Raw genomic sequence first — 20985 nt, 5'->3', positions numbered from 1 at the left:
TATGGGGAAAACTACTTGCAAATTAAAGGGCAAGCACATAAAACATTAGTCATTATTCACTAAGCTATGGTATTTTAGGACTCCCAAATGTTAAGTCCATGCATGTGATAAAATCGAGTATAGAGATTTCTTTCATCCTTTGCCCTTGAAACCACGGAGGCAAGAAGCTGGAACTTAGCAGGACTGAGGCTGCAAACAAGTTGTCTTTTTATTGTGACAGAAAAACCTCATGAGTGTGTGATAATTTGGGAGCAGCATGGCAAATTAGCAAAGCATGTTCAAGATAAAGCATAGATAAAGAAATGCAAGAGGTAATCACGATGCCATCATGCATTAGACTTAAATTGTGGAACCTGGCTTCACTACTCACTTATTGCTGTGGTTAAACCTGTATGTTCCTGCTTTCTGACCTGGTGACTAGGCAAGCTCCGTGAGCCCGGTGCCCTCATCCGTAAATCAGGGAGATTAAGATCTACCTGAGAGGCATGTGAAGTATAAAGTGCCTAGCACAGTGTTCAGCTGAGACTGAATGCTCATTGCCTTCAGTTAGAAAATGTGAATTTTCTAATTAATTTTCAAGCAACATAATAATGTTCTTAAATATTCTCAGATGGTGTCTAACAGAGCCTGCTTTAGTGACTAGATAATGAACGGTAGAAAACTGGATATTCCTAAAATGATTTTAAGAGCCCTTGGGAAGATTACAATTTCTCAAATACTTCTGAAGATCATGTTGGCACAATTTGGCTGGTAAGCTCTCCTTCCCTCTTTTTGTACACGACCTAAAGTTTAATTCATGCCATGTTTAAATGTTCTTAAATTTGGAATTGTTGGAGGCTGAATTTATCAGATTTTACTGTGCTTTAAAATAGACAGAAAAACTTCCTGTTGATTTGGAAGATTTGTGTACCCCTGTCTTCATTATCAGGGAATGACTGGCTTTTGTTCCCGGTGTGTGTCTGCCTGTGTCAGGACAGTGATCATTTCCATGGAAGGAAATAGATTTACCCATTCAAAGGTGAAGATTTTTTTTCCCCTTCTAATGTTAAAAGTGGTTTCCACAGGGGACAAAAATCAATCAGGAGCCATTTACCAATGAAAAGGAATTGGGGTTTTGTTGTGTTGTGTTGTATTTTTGTTTTGTTTTTGTTTCAGAGAGAACTTTAAAAGGCTAAGTGGATCCATTTAAAAATTCAAGAGCAAGCCTCGTACATTTTTATTAAATAAAGACCTCTCCATTTACATGGGATTTTATGGTTTCCAAGGAGCTTTAATAAACATTATTTCATTTAAATAAAAACAGCAAATTAAGGAAAAGAGGATGCAGTTCTACATTATGTCTGGTTAAATGGAGAGGGATTCTGAGGGTGGCCCTAGAGGACAGCAGGGCTGAAAGGAGGCCCGAGGTCTCGGGCAGGGGCTCTCTGGGGCTTTCCAGCTTTCCCTTGGAGCCAAGAGTTTTAATCTTGGGCGAACCTATCTCCTGTATTTCCGACGTATTTCCGCATATTACATGAAATTATCGACTACTTAAACTACTTCTTTTGTTCCTCTCAGAAAACTTAGTGGATTCAGATTCACCTAATATTTCTTGAGCACCTATCTGGTGCCAGGGGTTGTGCTAGGTACTTGACATTTATGGTCTTACTGAATAATCACATTATTCTGGGATAAATATTCTTCTTTTTAAAATTATTATTTTTGAGATGGAGTCTCGCTCTGTCACCCAGGCTGGAGTGCAGTGGTGCGATCTCGGCTCACTGCAACCTCTGCCTCCTGGGTTCAAGTGATTCTCCTGCTTCAGCCTCCCTAGTAGCTGGGACTACAGCTGTGTGCCACCACGGCAGGCTAATTTTTGTATTTTTAGTAGAGACGGGGTTTCGCCATGTTGGTCAGGTTGGTCCTGAACTCCTGACCTCAGATGATCCACCCACCTTGGCCTCCCAAAGTATGGGGATTATAGATGTGAGTCACAGTGCCCATCCTGGGATAAGTATTCTTCCCCTTGTTATACAGATGAGAAAACTGAGGCCCAGGGAGCTTGATGAAGGTCACAGGCGTATTAGGAGATGGGTTGATGGCTTTTAAGTGTATAGCAGGTTTCTTTGTAGCTACCTGTTCTGTTGGGACAGTGGTTTTCTTGGTGATTACTGGGTGTTGTGGCCTATCACAGGGAAAAATAAATTCATCTATTTTTTTCAACAGCCAAAAATTCATAAAATTAGACCTCTTCCCACTATACACTTGTTAAGCTGTGTTTCAGTTTTGCAATTACAGATACACTCTGTAAACAAGTCCTAGCAGGCACAGAGGGGAGGCGTGGGCCCTCAGCCTGATAAAATGTAGCCAGGAGACCAATCTGCTCTAGTCTGGAGTGGCTGCTTACTAGAAACATTTGGTTTTGGTATCTGCATAGCACTTTGGCTGTCTGTGCTTTAGTGCCAGTAAATCACGAATCTTTGTTTTGTTTTGTTTTGGTTATATAGATGAGAGGTTTCTATGTTGCCCAGGCTGGCCTTGAACACCCAGCCTCGTCTTATTATGCACCAGGAAAACAGGCCTGAGCCACCACGGCTTCCTGTTTCCTGAGTCTTTTAGTTTATTTGGTCCCGAATTGAATTCTGCTCAGTTCTGAGCTGGGGTTCTCACTGAAATGTGATTGTCCCATGTTCAGGGTCACTTTTTTTTTCCCCCAAGAGCAGAGCACAGCACAATGCATAGTAAGTTGGATGTGTGTACACACATACACACACACACACACACACACACGTGTCTGTATTGTTGCTTGCTGCTGAAGTAGGGAGTTGGCAAAATGGGTTGCTAAGTTTTGGGTAAAGGGGACACTTTAAAGATTACAAAATTCCTTTTCTGGTAATATTAAAAAATTATTGGCTGGGTGTGGTGGCTCACGCCTATAACCCCAGCTCTTTGGGAGGCTGAGGCGGGCCGATCAGCTAAAGTCAGGAGTTTGAGACCAGCCTGGCCAACATGGTGAAATCCTGTCTCTACTAAAAAATACAAAAATTAGCTGGATGTGGTGGTGGGTGCCTGTAATCCGAGCTACTCGGGAGGCTGAGGCACAAGAATCACTTGAACCCCGGAGGCAAAGGTTGTGGGGAGCCAGAATTGCACCACTATACTCCAGCCTGGTCAACAGAATGAGACTCTATCTCAAAAAAAAAAATTATTGTAAAAAAAAATTTCCATTTTAACCATTTTTAAGTGTAGAGTTTGGTAGCATTACGTACATTCACACTGCCAGGCCACCATCACCACCGCCCAGCCCTGAACTAAAACTCTGTACCCATTAAACATGAACTCCCCATTCCCCGCCTCTCCTAGTCCCTGGCAACTGCCATTCTACTTTTTGTGTCTGTACATTTGGCTACTCTAGACACCTCACATAAATCGGATTATACAGTATGTGCCCTTTTGTGACTGGCTTGTTTCACTTAGTATGGTGTCCTCAAGGTATATCCACATTGTAGCATCTGTCAGAATTTTCTTCCTTTTTAAAGGAAGGAATCTTTACTAATATTCCACTGTGTGTTTGTGCCCCACATTTATCTACTCATCTGTTTATAGAAAACATTTCGTTGGAATGATAAGAATGCGTTCACTGGACATGTGCTTGGTGAAGTGAAGCGTAAGGGAGCGTAGACGCACACTGGAAGTCGGGAGCCCTGCTCCTCGGTCCTGGAACTGAGGCTCATCAGCCATGTGGCTTTAAACAAACCATTTGCTTTTTTCTGAGCAATAATATTCCATCTGTAAAGAATGGATACAGTTAGAGTTATTAGGCATGCATTGAAGATCTTTTCCCGTTTTAAAACCTTTCTCTCATTTAATTCTACGTTTCTGGCTTTATGCAATTTGCGTTTCAGGCACACCATAGCTTAGTCATCAATTATTTTGATAAAATGTTCTCCCTTCCTCTTTGACCTAGCTGTTTAGTTTATTTACTTCCCCTCCCCCCATTTATGCAGTGGTCCCTTGTAAACTGAGGGTAGTTTTATTCTCTCTTCATTTTTCTGTGTTTAAATGCCCTTTTTATTACTAGGGCTCTGTCTGCCCAAATGCATTATTTCCTGTGTTGTATAATTATCAGTTATTTAGGTTTGCCACTCCTTGGTGAAATTCAGAATAAAGACTGGCAAGCTATTTTTCCCCCTGATATTTTATTTCATAGCTAAGGAACTACAGAAAAATAATTTAAAAATTCATTTGTTAAAAAGCTTTGAAAGGCGAAACTTTCTCAAATGGGTAATAAGAAGGGAGATTATTAGGAAGAATATATGTTATGCTGAATGTGAATCTTGATCTTTCTGTGGGATGGTTTTATCCTGGCCTTTTGGGAAGGGTGCAGGAAGTGACCCCACCCAATTGGTGGTCTGCTTGAATTACATTCATTAATGTAGGCTCCATGCATTCAGTTGCAGATTGTGAACATTTGGAAACCAGTATTTTTTTCCTCTCTGAATTGCCTTCTGTTTAGACAGGGCTCCTAATAAAACCAGCAGCTAAACCAAGGAAAATGCTCCCATTTTTAGAATGGAGGAGCCATACGACTTAATGAATTAAAGTATGTAATGCAGGCCAAGTAATTCAAACCCACCCATGGTAGAAAGAGTTCTCCAAACTGGCTCCAGCTCCTGTAAGTGATTGCAGGTCCCCTTGTTCAGCCCTATCTTTTGGGTCTCAGATTCGGCTTCCCCTTTTTTTTGAGACAGGATCTGATTCTGTCACCAAGGCTGGAGTGCAGTGGCGTGGTCATAGCTCACTGCAACCTCTGCCTCCCAGACTCAAGCCAACCTCCCACCTCAGCCTCCTGAGTAGCTGGGGCTGCAGGTGTGTGCCACCGGATCCAGCTAATTTTTGTATTTTTGTAGAAATGGGGGTCTCACTTTGTTTCCCAGTTGATTTCCAACTCCTAGACTCAAGTGATCCACCTCCCAAAGTGCTAAGTGCTGGGATTACAAGTGTGAGCCACCGTGCTAGCCAGCTTCCCCAAATTCAAGAGTTAGGTTTGTTACAGTGCCTGTGAGCTGCTGTCAGGCAAAGTCTGCTCTCCCCCTGCTTCTTTGAGATGGGTAAATGTTTGGTTCAGTACTGGGGAGGGCACCGGCTATGTAGCCCTCTCTGCAGGGCCATGTCCCTGGGGGCATTTGGAGACTAGTGAATGTGCCCAGGAGAAGCCAACTGCTGGGCCCCACAGCCTTGGTGTTTGTGGAGGAGAAGTCCTTCCTGGGAACACAGGAGACTGGAGGTCACCCCCACCCCCTCCCAGGTCCCTCCGTACTCTCCCAGGTCCCTCACCCTGCATTTCCTGGACTTGTCAGTGGAGGGAGGGTGTGTGCCCCGGGCTTCTTGGGGATATTTTTTGTGTGTGGGGAAGCCCCTTGCCTCTCTGCGCCTGCCTCCCTTCCCATAGCTTTGTGGTGCAGGCTGTCCTGCCGTCTCAGGTCTAGGCAAGCAAAATCAAGTTGTATTTTTAAGTTATTTAGGTATGAGTGTGGTAGGATAACCCTACGTATATATTCTTTGGGAAAGAAAGGGCCGTACGTGAACATTTAGAAGATGGGTTAGGAAGGAACCTAACCCTGCCCTCTTAACATATATCTGAAGGAGTCAGGTTAAAATCGTAATGGTGCCCTTAACTCACGGGAAGAGCATTCACAGGAGTGAAGACAATGGAAAGCATGCCCGTGGCCCAGGCCGTGGAAGGTGCAGAATGGGAAACTGTCTAATCCAGTAACACCCGCCAGCCTTCCTGGACTGCAGTTGCCAGGCCCCATAACTGCCCTCAGGGTGTGTGTGGCAGGGGTCGGTAGATGGTGGATTAGAATTGGATTCAGCTCTATCTCAAAGGGATTAATGACAGAGTCACAGAAGTTTCTGGGAGGCTGGGCCATGGCCTGCTGTCTGATTTGGACTGGGTTATGGGAGCCAGTCAGGGGTCCCCATTGTTTGATTCCTTGCCCTAGAGCATCCTGAGAAGGCAGGTTAGACCTGGGGTTCCCGAAACATGAAAGTCAGCGATGGTACCTGCTCCCAGTGCTTCCCAGGCCCTGACTCTCATGAGGCAGTCCCAGCTTGGGGAAGTAGAGGCTGGCCTGAAAACAGTGCTGCATCTGCCTGGAACGGGGTGCCATTCAGGGCTTCCCCTTCTTGGCCTTTGGCCTGGGCCAGGAGTGGGGTACTCCTAGCTCCCAGTGAGGCTGTCGCCACCTCAGAAACCCCAGGTCCTGCTCCTGACATAGACCACACCAAGCCCAGTTTGCGGAGGAGGTTGAGAAAGATGCTGAAGTTCTCAAATCTCCCATTTTTTTGAGGCCTCGTCATAAAGAGACCTTGGGACTGCTTTAAAAGATGAAAGGTTCCCACGTAATTCCTATTCATGTCAGAAATGTATGCGGCTGAACTGGTATGTCTTGCACTATAGTTTCCTTCAGCTCATGGGGTCTGAATTTCCTTTGTATGTTTCATTTTTTCAAGAGTTACAATTGAGCATTTAGTCTCCAGAGTCAGTGGATGGATCTGCTTTTTGCCAGACTCTTCACATTTAATATGTAACAGTTTGTTTCGGTTGAGACATTTTGATCCTTTTTGACATTGTGCTATTTGATGAAGAATTTATTATTAATTTGTATTATTTCTTGCTATTAGGCAATTTGATGCAGGATTTGTTTACTGCTTTATATAAGTCTCACTCCCAGCCCTGCTGCAAGATTCTGCGGGAACAAGAAAGTTCCTTTTGTCACTGCGCTGGCTTCTGGCAGGTCTAGCAGTTGTCCTTATGGTAACAGGACGAGGCAGGAGAACTGATTTTGCCCTGGATGGAAGAGGATTAACTCAACTGACATTCTGTTGTCATTTAGCAGGCGGTTAATGGTCACTTACTGGAAAATGTTACTAGGCTCTGCGGTGAGTGTTGTTAGAAACTGAATTACTATGTCTATTTCCCCAGGGCCCTTTTTCCCCTTGCCTGGGGTAGACAGTCAGAGCTGAAGGAAGTGGCACTGTGTTGCAATCATAGTTTCATTGTTCCTTTGTACTTTGCTTTTCAAAAATAATGAAATTGCTTTTAATGGTACCAGAGATTTGCCAGGAGCCCAGGGGGGGTGGTTGTACAGGGGTCTCTGGGTTATTTGTTGGGTAGCTCTGGCCTGAGGGTGCCCAGGGGTGGCCTGTGGAAGGTCTCCAGTAATGTCAGCCTCACATGTGATTAATTTGAGTCACTCTGAACTTGACTTTCCATGAAATGATTTCAAACACCCAGTCACTTTCCTGGGTTTTTTTAGTCACTCACTTTGCAGAGCCTTTGGTGGGCCACAGAGGTGAAGGAATGTGTTTCCAAGTCCAAGCTGGGGTAGAATCCTGGCTTTGCCATTTACTAGCTGTGTGACCTTAGACAATTCACTTAACCTCTCTGAGCTTCAATATTCTTACTTGTTAACAAATGGAGATATGGGTTCCCAGGGGTGGCGGACCAGTGAGATGATATGCGTGGAGACAGCTGGTACAGTGCCCGGATCACTTGCAAAAGCTTCCTCCCTCTCTTCCTTGCCAACCTAAAACTGCAGCAATGGAATGCCCCTATTTATTGGGTAGCAGAGGTGTGAGCTGAGGGAACAGAGGAGGAGAAGAGCTTGTCTATTACTTTTCCTTCCACACAGCACTAGGGTAACTGAATACCAGAGGAGTCCCCCCTTCTTGCGGTCCTCTGCGGACAACTTGTTTCTTTTTGGATGGTAGGAGGCATCCAAAGCCTTTTTTGGGGAGGTTTGGTCTTCTTCCAGGAGACTCCACACTGGGATGGCCACATCATTTCATTTCTGGGTCATGTTTTCAGCCCCTTGGGCCTGCTAGGGATCTCTGTCCCTTCTGAAGTAAATGAAATAATTGTCACCAGCCTTCCACTTAATGACTGTGGCTACTGCTCCTCTTTCCCGCACATGAGGGGAGGAAGTCAGCTGGGGCACTGGGCAGCCTCCCTACCCGATGGCACCAGAGCCTGGATTTTTGAGGTCTGGTGGATTCCTGAGCCTTTGCTTCCTCACTCCGGTCTGGACAGTATCCCTGAGCCCGGCTGGCTGCAGAACTCGTGGGAAGTGGCCGGCTGGCTCTGCTGGCTCCACACACGGCTGGCACACACTGACATGGCTGTGCTTTGCTTCTCTCTCCCTCCTTCCCCCTAGAGTATAAGAAGAAGTACGGAGAGGAACACGGCTCCTGCCAGGCTGGGATAGCGGGCTTCTTCACCGAGGTGGGTGTCTGCTGTCTGGGCACTTCTCTTCTCCTGTGGGTGTTCATTTGCTTGCTTATGTGATTTTAGCAACACTTAGAGGTGGGACTTCTGGAGTCCTGGATACTTGAGCCTCGAGGGAGCAGATTCTGGACCTCACACCAGAGGAGGCTATTTCAGCCTGCCAGGAGGGCACCAGCTGGCCAGAGACCCCTGGGCAGAGGAAGTGGGCTGGCTCATCTGGAGGCTATCCCCATTTGATGATTTCTATAGGAGTCCACTTGACTCTGAGACCTGGGGAAGGAGTCGATTTTGGGATATGTGAGGGAGATGACATTCAGCCAGATTGTGCCCCATTGTTGGTGGCTGTGCAGATACATGAAGCACGTGAGCATCTCTTCCTAGCAGCCCTCTCTCCATGCCTTAGTCGAGCGACTGGGTTTTATCTTTTCTGTTTTTTTTTTTTTTTTTGAGATGGCGCGTTGCTCTGTCACACAGGCTGGAGTGCAGTGGCGTGATCTCGGCTCACTGCAACCTCTGCCTCCTGGGTTCAAGTGATTCTCCTGCCTCAGCCTCCTGATAATAGGCGCCCACCATTGTGCCCGGCTAATTTTTGTATTTTTAGTAGAGTTGGGGTTTCGCCATGTAGGCCAGGCTGATCTCAATTTCCTGACCTCAGGTGATCCGCCCGCCTCAGCCTCCCAAAGTGCTGGGATTACAGGTGTGAGCCACTGCGCCTGGCCTGAGAGACTTGGTTTTACACATAACTCTAACCATTTCCTTTCCCAGATTCTGAAGGACAGGACACTTGCATGATGCTTATAAGCCCGTGCAGTATAGCATGACTTTTGGCCGGTAGCACAGGTTTTTATTATACTTTAAGTTTTGGGTACATATGCAGAACGTGAGGGTTTGTTACCTACACATGCCATGGTGGCTTGCTGCACCCATCCCCCTGTCATCTACATTAGGCATTTCTCCTAATGCTATCCCTTCCCTATCCCCCAGCCCTGCTATTCCTCCCCCAGTCCCCCATCCCCGAACAGGCCCCGATGTGTGATGTTCCCCTCCCTGTGTCCATGTGTTCTCATTATTCAACACCCACTTATGAGCAAGAACATGTGGTGTTTGCTTTTCTGTTCTTGTGTCAGTTTGCTGAGAATGATGGTTTCTAGCTTCATCCATGTCCCTACAAAGGTCACGAACTCATCCTTTTTTATGGCTGCATAGTATTCCATGGCATATATGTGCTTTTTAGGGGCTGTTTTCTCGTGTCATTTTTACTTACTGTAAGTTTGCCCTTCATGTCAGTTCCTCACCTCTCAAACACTTTGATGACCGCCTGCTGGCACTGTCATCCACGTGGTTGTTCAGGCCAAAAACAGAGTACTTGAGTTTACTCCGAATTCATCTGCAGCCCTGTTGTAGCCTCCAAAACTCACCCCAAACATGACAGCTTTTATTACCATTACAGTCGCCTCTGTTATCACCATTGTGCTTCTAGAGAGGCCACCACCATCACCTGGAGGTACACTGGCCCTGAACTGGTCTTTTTACATCTATTATGCTTTCTAAAAAATTGTGGGAAAATCCACATCACATAAAAGTCCCCACTTTAAAGTGTAGTTCGGTGGTATCTGTGAGGTCGTGGTGGTGTGCACCTCACCACAAGCTGGGTGAGAACACTTTGTCAGCCAGCCCGCATCTGTTCTGACTTCTGGGGTGTGCTTTCTGCATACCAGCCTGAGGGACCTTCAGATGAAACTTGTCCTTCTGACTCTGAGGCTTCCCTGTTCATGGAGGACTAGAATCTGAAGCTTCTTATTCTGGCCCATGGACTTGGCTCCCTGAGGCTGCCTCTCTCCTTCCCTCACTCCAGGACAGCAGAGAGCTGGGGGAGGGCGTAGGACATGGCAGGTGGAAGGAAGACGAAGGGCGCTCTCTGGCTTCCAAAGTGAGGGCGCCTCCTGAGTCAGGAGCAAGACTGCCCACCTGAATTTCGGAAACTGCTGTTGAAATCCAGACAGAAGATAGACTGTTGGCAACGTAGTGTCTGATGCAGAAAGCAACAAGGAAAAGGCAGAAAGTCAGCAGTTTTATTATTTTCACTCTCAAACCAATAAATAGGAGATGCTACCCTCCAACCCCCATTCCGCACCCTCAGTGATTCTTACCTAGCTGGAGAATCACTTTATGACAGAGTTATATGCCCTGGGAATGGCACCACCAATCATCGTAGCTGTTGAGGCCAAATTTAAAGATTCTTCTTTCACCTCACTCTCCGACTTCTAAGCCACCTTGCCAGTCCCACCTCCTGGTACCCTCCAAACCTCTAACAATGACATCCATTGCTCTCCACATCCTCCCCCACCCCACAAATCTAAGCCACAGTTTTCCTGCCCCCAGCCCACTGTGGAACCCTTCTGCCGTCCTGCTTCCACCCCTGCCTCTGGACAGACTGGTCTCCACACGGCAGCCAGAACCACCTTTTACAAACTAGAAAAATATCATGGTGCTCCCTTGCTCAGAGCTTTCTGGTGTCTTCACATCCCACTTAGAATGAAATCCACATGCCTCCCCTCAGCCTTCCAGCCTTTCCAGGCCCGTCTCATACCCCGCCCACTGCATGGTACTTCCGTCTGCTGCTAGGACATGCTGGACTCCCACTGAAGGCTTTGCACTGGGGATCCATGCACGTGGCTCCTCGTACACAAGTGTTCTTCAGAAGAGACACTACTGGAGGGACCGCTGGGTCAGAAGGCGCTCAGGTTTGAATTTTGATACATGCGGGCAAATTGCACTTCAGACGTGTTTACCAGTTGACGCTCCCCTGCGTCGCGTCTGTCTCTGTCTTCTCACTCAGACTTCAAATTTTTGTCATGAGAAAACATCTGGTTTTAATGTCACTTTCCCTGATTATTAATGTCGTTTAGTATCCTTTTAAAATACTGACCATTTGTATTTGTCTTCCCGGAAATTGCCTGTTTATGTTCTCAGTACATTATTCTGTTTTGTTGTTTTCCTGGTTTTTAGGAACTTGTTTCGTATTTTCAACCCGAATCTCTTACCTGACACACGTGTTGCAAATGTTTTCATCAGCCTTTGTCTTTTAAGTTTGCCTATGATGTCTTTATCGTCCTGGCAATAGACATGCGCATTTGTCCAAATCTATCAGTCTTTGTCTGTGTGTGTGTGTGTGTGTGTGTGTTTTTTTTTTTTTTTTTCCCCTAGATTCTAAATGTCTGTCTTAGGAAGTTTATTCCTTATACATATTTTCAATATACTTACATTTCTAATAGCATTTTGGTAGGTTGTTTTTAAAAAAGATTTCTATCTTTAATCTTTCTGGAATTTGTGTTGTATGCATTGTATGGTAGAAACTAACTACATTATTTTTCCAAATATATTGTTGGTTCTTCTGATACCGGTTTGTTAAAGAGATTTTCCTCTCCCCATTGAGATGCCACCCGGCCACGTGCCGACTTCACTCTCTTCTTCCGTCTCTGTAGACATCTAGGTTGTGTAACAGCCATGGCTGTCGTTCCTCCTGCAGGCCTGTCTAGTAACATATGACTTGAGCCAACAGGCAGTAGGGAACCACTGTAAGTTCATGGGCAGGCGACACATGGGCAGATGGCAGTGTTGAAAGAAAGGCTATTGGAGTTTGCCTAGATCTTTGGGAGTGGAAGGGCCTAGGGGGAGGTCAGGTAGGAGGCTGTGATGTGGTTCACCCATGAAGCAACAGGACAGGCTAGGGGATGCTGAAGGAATAAAAATGACTGGGGAGGCAGAGAATATGAAGGAGGTGTCAAGGGGCTGGGTGGCCAGGGCGCTGTTAGGTAGAGGAAGCAGGGTTTGAGCCAGGCTTCTGGAGAGTGGTGGTGCCCCAGGTGAAAGGGAGTTGCCTGAGAAAGAACCCACTGGGAGATGTAAACTGCTGAGTCTGCTTTCAGACACATGGAGCGTGCGATGTTTTTAGAGGACGTTTGGACTTAGGGACTGGAGTCCTGCCTGGGGAAGAAACTTAGATTTGGCCCTTGCTCGTGACTCTCTTAGAGGAGGAGTGTGCTTAGTGTGAGGCCTGGGGGAAATGCCTCTCTTTAGATGGGAGGAGGAGCCAGATTGATGGGGGACATCAGAACTCAACAGAGATGTTGACAGAGAGCCAAGAGAGAAAGTAGTCCCAGGAGGGACGTGTCATGTTCGCTGCAGCAGCCGCAAGTCAGGCCGTGGGCTGGGTGGCGGCAGGCAGTGGTCGGAGGAGCCGGCGGGGCAGGGGTGTGGGGGCAAGTCCAGGTGGCTGTAGAAGCTCAGGGTGACCAGAAGCACAGAAGACCTGGTGAAATCCAGGCTATGGGGTTGAGAGCCTGAGGGAACTGTGGGGTATCGGCATGTGCTGGCTGTGCTTACTGTACAGCAGAGTGGGGACATGGTGGGTGTACAGAGTAGCCAGGGAGGCAGGCGGCAGCGCGTGGGAAGGCAGGCCTTCTGGGCGCCACTGTGTCCTCTGACCCCGGCCTGCTGTCTTCGGCCACTTTAGACTTTGGCCTCCGCTTCGGTTCCCAGGCTTTTGGCCTCTTTAAACAGGAGGTCTTTGAACTCCCTGCCTGCCTTGTTTCTGGAACTTCAGCTGTTTGTGGCTGAGCAGGAAGTGTGGTTGAAGGGGCCAAGCCAGCCCGGCTCCCCTCTGCCCTCCTGTTGACCTCATCACTTGGGCTTGCCTTCTGTGAGCTGATGTCCCCTCACAGGGCAGAAAGCACTTCCCATGCTGCACATGCATCTGTGACCTTCTGGACATAGCTATGTGGCCCTAAAATATTTTGGCCTAAGGTACCTGCTTGACCTACAGGTCGGTGACCCTGAGCTTATCAGAGCCCTCCGAGCTGTGGACACCACCTGGGTTTTAGCCTGTCCTTCAGGATTAGAGAGAATTTCCTGACTAGATGAGGCTAACAGGTGGTAGGTACTACTTAGCAGCAAGGGAGGGTTTGGACCAACTGGTCTGACGTTTGCATCTGCTGTGGAGGCCTGGAGACACTTGAGTGGGAGTTTGTTCAGCGCAGACTTCTGTTGTAGATCCAGGCACTCTCCTGCCCAGCTGCTCATGCCAACTTGCGGTACACAAAGGAAGTGTTTGCCTTCTCCTAGGCACTGCCAGACGCCCCAATCCCTCTAGGGATTCTGCTAACAAATGCATCTTGGGAAAAAGCTGCATTGCTTCTTGATGGGATTCCACCAGTGTGATTAGGTGGTGGCGGCCTTTGCTTGTAGGGAAGCTTTCATCTGTGTGTGTGGCATTGACATTGGCTGTTCCTGGGTGGTGGGGAGCTAAGAATTGGTCACTTTTTCCTAGCACTTGAGAACAGCACCAGAAAGATCACCAGCATCATCCATGGTGAACAGAAAAAAACAACTATGTGGGATTTCCGGGAAGGCACTGTTCCCTCCCTTCAGCCTCAGCCCTGAGGGTCGCAGGGTTGGCCCTGTTCTGTTTAGTTTGGACTGAAGGGAGAGGGACATGAGCACTGTGGGGGTGGGGAGTGGTAAAAACAAGAGTTGTTGGTTTTAAAGGTTTTTGAAGAGAGGAGTTACCCTGTCTGTGATGTCTGAGAGGGGCTGCAATGGTGTGGCAGCCATACATTTCTCAGCTTTTATCCTGGTTAGTCTAAATCATCAGAAAGCAACATATCCCATCTGCAGCCCCAATGTCCCAAGGAGCCTTTCAGGCCTATGCCGATGCTCAGAGCTTTGGCTTGTGCAAAGCTGCAGGCGGAGAGAGCTCTGCACTGCGGATACGTCTGGGCTGAGGAGGTTGCTCATTAGGTTCTGCAGTGCCCTTTGTATTATATTTGGACACTGGTTACAAATTCCTTTCCAAGCTCGAGACTGGGGAAAAAGTCTCTCTCCTCTGATGAACTGATCATTTGTGTTTCTCATACCCTTTCTAGAACTAGGCCAGTCACTTATGCAGGACAGATGAGTGTAAAGAGAATGAACAGTGCATGCTCTGCTGTGTTTCCCAGTGGAGTGCAGAAAGCCGTCTCTTTCTATAAAACAGCGAGATACCCCGGGAGCATCTGGCTTACCATCAACAGCTTCCTTTGATGGGGGTTAGGATCTCAAAACCCTAAAATGAAGTGCTCACCAACAGTCATTTCTTGTCTATACCATCCTGAATTATCAAAAAGCAAACCACTCTGGCCGGAATCTAGTAGCTTTTCTTCCATCTGTGTTCCTGTTCTACCCTTTGTTGAGGCTCTTCCCCAAATTAACCATAAAACATACTGTTTAAAGCATTGCTCTCTTGCCTACAGACTCTATCCTGCTCTCTCTCATTTTTTCTTTAGCTACTTCTGGCTTTTGCAGACACTTGCTCCCTGAGAATTCAGTGGGGACTTTATGAATTGTCATCAGAAATTCTAAATCTCTGTGGCAGGATCTAGCCTCCAAGGACTTGTCAGAAGCCAGCAGCTTCTGCCAGTGCATGGGGCTGTCTCTGCAGAGGGAGATTAACCTGGAAAGATCTGTTTCTGAAATACATGTGGTTGGCCAAGGGGTGGGAGGGCAGGGGGACTCTGAAGGCCCAGGGGAGGGTCACGTTGGTTTCAGCAGCGAGAGGCTTGCCCTGCAGAGCGTCTGTTATCTCCATGAGCCTTCATGACCGGCATCTTGGGAGTTTTGTCTATAGCTGAAAGGTTTCCTCTAGAAATTATGCTTATTTGAACCCTTCTGCGTAGAATTTTTTCCTGAAATACCTTGTACATTACCATGCTGTCTTACCCCGAGAATGATCTGCAAAGGGACTTATTCATATTTGTATCTAGTGTGAACTCTGAGATATAATAGTACGTGCTCAATAAATATTGTTGAGTGAAAAATTGATGATTTCATTAGAAAAATAATTCTGATTATTTCTTATTGCAGTGTCGATACTTTAGAAAATATAGGAAATCAAACAGTAGGGATTCCCTGTTGGGGAAAGGCAGGACTGGATGGCAGGGACCTCTGATGGATACGAGCAGAGCCTGCCTTCTGGCTCTACCACAGCCTCTGCACAATGGGAGCTTCGTTTTAATGTTTGTAAAATGTCATCTCATGAGCAGGTTTTGTGTTTTTATGAGATGACTTCTTGTTAGTGTTTAATCATTGTTCTGGAATTTTAAAAAATCAAGCTTATTAATTTAAAAAATTCAATATATACAATAAAATACACTATTTTAAACGTAGAGTTGGATGAGTTTTGTCAAATGTGTGTGTCGTGTCGTGTCTGCCTGAATGAAGATGAGAATATTTCCATCACTTTGGAAAGTTCCTCATGCCCCTTTGTAGATAGTGCTCCTCTACTTTTTTTTTTTTTTTCTTTTTTGAGATGGAGTCTCACACTGTCACCCAGGCTGTAGTGCAGTGGCGCAATCTCGGCTTACTGCAATCTCCGCCTCCTGGGTTCAAGCAATTCTCCCCCCTCAGCCTCCTGAGTAGCTGGGACTATAGGTGCGTGCCGCCATACCCAGCTAATTTTTTTGTATTTTTAATAGAGACAGGGTGTCACCATGTTGGCCCAGATGGTCTTGATCTTCTGACCTCGTGATCCGCCCACCTTGGCCTCCCAAAGTGCTGGGATTACAGGCGTGAGCCGCCGCGCCCGGCCGTGCTCCTCTTTACTCCAGGCACCCACCGATCTGACTTCCATCACTGTGGATTGGTTTTGCTGATTCAAGAACTTCCTATGAATGGAGTCATGATATGTACTCTTTTTATCCCCACCAACATTTGATCTAGGATTCACCCACATTTCCACTGAGTTTTGAATACTGCAAAAAGGTTACATTAGCAGAGGAAGTGTGAGGGCATTGCGCAGATGAAGATAAAAAGAGCAGAGGGAGCTTCAGAGACCAGAATGAGTTTAGAGCATCCCAGGCATGCAGTCTGAAGAGGCAGTGGCAGAAGCCTACTGTGGCTGAAAGAGTGGACAGTGTCGAATTTTGCCTGAGCCCTGCAGTCTTGACAAACAGTCTGGTCTAGAATCTTGAAAGATACAAAGAAAATAAACTTGGGGAACGAGAGAGAACAGGGGATGTTGATTGATTCCCGTTATCTTATCGCCCAGGGGAAAACCCCAGCAGATATCTGTGCTGACTTCCTTGGGTAACCAAATCATTTCTGGGAACTTGGGGTTATCGTCAGCATTGGTGGTGGTTCTGGGGCATGATCTGCTCTCAGGCCTGTTGACCATTTCCCCCGATCTACATGCTGAAGACAGCTGAGCCTCTTGTGTTCTTGAGTCTGTTTGTCTGTTGTTGTTGTTGTTTTTTGAGACAGAATCTTGCTCTGTCGCCAGGCTGGAGTGTAGTGGCATGGTCTCGGCTCACTGCAACCTCCGCTTCCTGGGTTCAAGTGGTTTTCTTGCCTCAGCCTCCCAAGTAGCTGAGATTACAGGCATGAGCCACTATGCCCAGCTAAGTTTTGTATTTTTAGCAGAGTCAGGGTTTCACCACATTGACCGGGCTGGTTTTGAACTCCTGACCTCAAATGATCCCCTCCTCCTCGGCCTCCCAAAGTGCTGGGATTACACGTGTGAACCACCATGCCCGGCCAAGAGTCTGCTCTTAACAGTGATCCTGTCTCTTGCTGCCCATGGCCTCCACTTCCAGTTTGTGTCCTCCCTTAGTTGACCTCTCTGGTTTCTCAGTTTTGTTCTTCCAGGTTTGCAGTGGGCCATAATGATCAGAAAACTCTGTTCTAGAATGTCCCTGAGAAGGTCTTGAATGTGGTCCGGAGGGGATTCCCCGGAGTACTAGTGCATGGTTTCCTCTTGCTGCGTATCAGGTTGGGGGAGTTGTTGGCGAGCCTGAGTCCAGGCAGGTGTGGTATTGCTTGCGGCTTTTCATGAACGGTGTTTCCCAGGATCTGTGGTTGAGGTCATTGTCAGCTGTTTGTCATTTCCGTGTGAGATTGTGATATAAAGTTGAGGAAATGTGTGTGATCTCATCGTGGCTGGAATAGGGGCCTGGCCTGTGGTGAATTCTGTCACTTTGCTCAGTCATCTTCACATCTTTAGTCCTGATAATCCCATCTGTATAATAGATTCCATAATGCTGCTGAATCTGGTAAAATGCGTTTTTGTTGCTTACCTGGGAAGAAAAAATCCTCGGTGTGAGGAATTTCTCCTTTGTTATGACTGTGGTTCTTATTGCACCCCCGCCCTCCCCGCCTCGCCGCCTCCTCTGCTTACCGCTGCATTTCTTGTCGGTAGGATCTGGTGGTGATGGGTGCCCCAGGGTCATTTTATTGGGCTGGAACCATCAAAGTGCTGAACCTTACGGACAACACCTATTTAAAACTGAACGACGAAGTGATCATGAGCAGGCGGTACACCTATCTGGGTGAGTACTCAGAGGGAGCACAGGTAAGAAAGGAGAAATGGGAGTGATTCCCCGCAGATTCACGAATCATTGCTTTATTGTTGGAAAGAGGAGCGAGTTGGCTTTGACGCCTGTCGTTCTCATGACTTAACCTCTTTAGCCAGGGCATCTTCACATCTAGCTCCACACACGGAAGGCAGAGAGGGAAACAAAGGGGGGAACTGAATTAAAACTGTGCATTTTCATTAAAAAGCTGACAGCTGAACCTCCAGGGAAATAAACATTTGATTTTCTCATTTTCTCAGTTGCTGAGGTTCAGATGGTCAGGTACAAATGAGCGTGACGGAGCATCCCTTTGAATGGAGTCCCTGCTTTCTGCTCACAAAACTGGCTGCAAATAGAGAAGAGCCAGAAATTATCATGACAGATGGCAACCTAATGCTGAAGGTTAATTAAAGGCTCAGAAAAATTTCTCTTATTTTCTTAACTCTTTTCATCTTCTGGAAAGAAGATAGACACAATTTAATTTAGCCATCAGGCAGAATGACGCTGGGGCAAGGTCCATGCCTATTTAAGAACAGACATGGGCTGTCTTTGCTTGTGTAGATGACAATTACACGACTCTTTTCTTTAATTCATGCCCTAAATGCTGTAATTCTGGGTTGGAAACGCAGCTAAATTTAGGAAGGCCTAATGATGACACATAGTGCTCTTTCACACTCATGGCACGTCACTTGCAGCGGAAGGCCCTGACTCCGTGTTTGCATAGAGTCGCTGGGAACTTCTTGTTAAACGGGGGTAGGGAGTTGTTGACTTGCCTTTTTCCTTCTAACTATAAGTTTTTTGCCTGGTGTCAGAGACCCAACAATCCTTCTATTCTGGGGTGTTTGCTCTGAGAGGCACCCAGCTGCCTGGTGCTATTTATTAAGCATTTAGCCTATGCCTATAGCATTTACCCTCTGCCAGGCTCTGTGTATTATTTCATTTAATTTCTGAAACAACCTTATGAAGTAGCTATTATTATCTACATTTTATAGATAAACTGAGGAGCTAAGAAGTTATATATCTTGTCGAGGTCACATGGCTCCTAAGTAGCAAAATTGGGTATGAGCCCGTGGTTTCTGAGTACAGAGTCTGAATGCTGAGCTGCCTTCCCTGTGGGTGCGGCTGAGAGGGCACCTGTCACTGGTGCTGTACCTCTCACTGGGCTGGGAGCACCTTGAAGGCAAAATGTGGGATTGTGTCTTACATTTCCCAGACTTGGAGTAGTGCTTGGTGTACAGTAGGAACTCAACACATATTCACTGAATTAGGGGATGAAGAGAGGACAGAAGAAAGCCCAGTTTGGTTGATGGCTTTGGGGTCTAGGACAGCTCCTTTGACGTTCAGGGCCTATGGTTTTTCCCTGTATACACAACAGAGGTCCTTATCTGCTGCAGGATTATCAAGCATGAGTCCAGGCTTTGATCTCACTCAGAATACTCTCAAGTACTGTCAGTCTGCAGTCTGAGAGAAATCAGCCACATGGTGAGGAACAATTGATCATGAGATGATGTCATCGCAAAACTCAAACAACTTATGATGACACTAGCGTTAGAGGGTGATGACAAGTTTGGGGACTGTATGGCAGCCTGTACAGGATTTATGCTGGCCAGAGGAGAGCTTTCAGTCTGCTAGCCAGACTCTCAGAAAGCAGGAGACATTGATGCTAAGCTTGGCAACCTTTTCCTTTGTTTCTAGGTTCCTTTTGCATCCATATTTTTTCACTGACCACCTACCCACCCATCCACCCATCCATCTACTCAACCATACATCTACCCACCTACCCACTGACAGCTTCTTTTGCCTTCTTGTAGGAGGGAGTGTGGTTAACAGCAGGGGCTTTACAGACAGATTGGATTGGAGTCTTGCTGTGTGATCTTAGGCACATTGTGTAATAGGTTTTTCTATTTCCATGTGGGTAAAATATGGAAACAGTCGTGCCTTCTTCATAATGCTGTTAGACTGAAAGAGATACCTAAAGACAAATACAAACATGTTGGTGGCAACTTTGTTTATAATAACTCCAACCTGAAAACAACCTGAATGCCCAGCAACAGAATAAACATGTGACATATTTATATAACGGGACATTGCTCAACAAAAAAAAGAAACAAACTGCTACTTAACGATGTGGATGAGTGTCACAGGTTAGTTATGTTGAGTGAAGTTCTAGAAAAGGCAAACATCATATCCAGTGATAGAAATCAAAATAGTGGGGCCAGGCACGGTGGCTCATGCCTGTAATCCCACCACTTTGGGAGGCCGAGGCTGGTGGATCACGAGGTCAAGAGATCAAGACCATCCTGGCCAACATGGTGAAGCCCTGTCTCTACTAAAACTACAAAAATTAGTTAGTTGTGGTGGCGTATGCCTGTAGTCTCAGCTACTCAGGAGGCTGAGGCAGGAGATTAGCTTGAACCCTGGAGGGGGAAGTTGCAGTGAGCTGAGATTGCACCACTGCACTCCAGCCTGGGCGACAGAGTAAGACTCCATCTCAAAAAAAAAAAAGAATCATGTCTACCTGTGTGGGGCATAAGGGAACCCTCTGGGGCTATGGTTCTGAGGCTACAGCCACTTTCTTGCTCTGGGTGGTGGCTACACGTCTACGCACATGTGTACACATTCACTGAGTTCTATACGTCAGATATGTTTACCTTACTGCATGAAAACTACACCTTGAAAAGAAGAAAACAGATATGTAGTATTTATGTAGTACTTGTCCCAAAGAGGACACCCAGAAAGCCCTCTTTCCTGCCCTAATGTCCTTGTGAACATGACTTTTTGTGGGATGAGAGCCATTTCAGCATGAGAAGGCTGACAGCTGCCATTTTTTTCCTGGTTGTTTATGTTCCAAGATTAGGGGGCATGCTTGCGAAACATTTTCCTCTGATGGATATTTTTCCACCTTCCCTTCTTTCTCAACCCTGTGCTTGGTTTCTGCCCATCCTGTTCAGGCTACGCGGTCACAGCTGGACACTTCTCTCAGCCGTCCACCACCGACGTGGTAGGAGGTGCCCCACAGGACAAAGGCATCGGCAAGGTGAGGAGAAACGTCTGTGGAATAGCTGGGGTCAGACAGAAGAGGGGAGCATGCTGTCCCTTGCACAGGGGTTTGCCAGCTGACGGTGGCCTGAACATCCTACTGGGTGGCTGCTGGGCAGGTGACGAGGAACCCCTGACTGCCCCACTCTGTTTGAAAGTTTCCCTTGAAAGCTCAGTTAGAGTGTGAGTAGTTCTCTCATTTCCTGCACACTCTCATTTGAGGCTTTTCACAGCTGCCTCTGTGTGTGCGTGTGTGTGTGTGTGTGGTGTATGTGGTGTGTGTGGGTGTGTGTG

General features: G+C 46.7%; 1 protein-coding gene across 3 annotated transcripts in view; it reads left to right on the top strand.

The window, feature by feature from the left end:
* The window catches only part of ITGA9 (integrin subunit alpha 9), a 368469-nt gene that overhangs the window by 33966 nt on the left and 313518 nt on the right, over positions 1-20985 (top strand). For 2 of the 3 annotated variants that reach the window (XM_017508435.1, XM_017508439.2), the window contains exons 5-7: positions 8199-8266; positions 17499-17628; positions 20604-20689. In XM_017508435.1, coding sequence (XP_017363924.1) covers positions 8199-8266; positions 17499-17628; positions 20604-20689 — 284 coding nt within the window. The remainder of the gene's footprint in view (positions 1-8198; positions 8267-17498; positions 17629-20603; positions 20690-20985) is intronic. The other variant, XM_017508440.2, reaches the window with a different exon arrangement.

This window comes from Cebus imitator, unplaced genomic scaffold (assembly GCF_001604975.1).
Source record: "Cebus imitator isolate Cc_AM_T3 unplaced genomic scaffold, Cebus_imitator-1.0 Scaffold391, whole genome shotgun sequence".
Lineage (NCBI taxonomy): Eukaryota > Metazoa > Chordata > Mammalia > Primates > Cebidae > Cebus > Cebus imitator.
The sequence above is the reverse complement of the archived record's forward strand: the minus strand, read 5'-3'. Positions and strand labels throughout refer to the sequence as shown.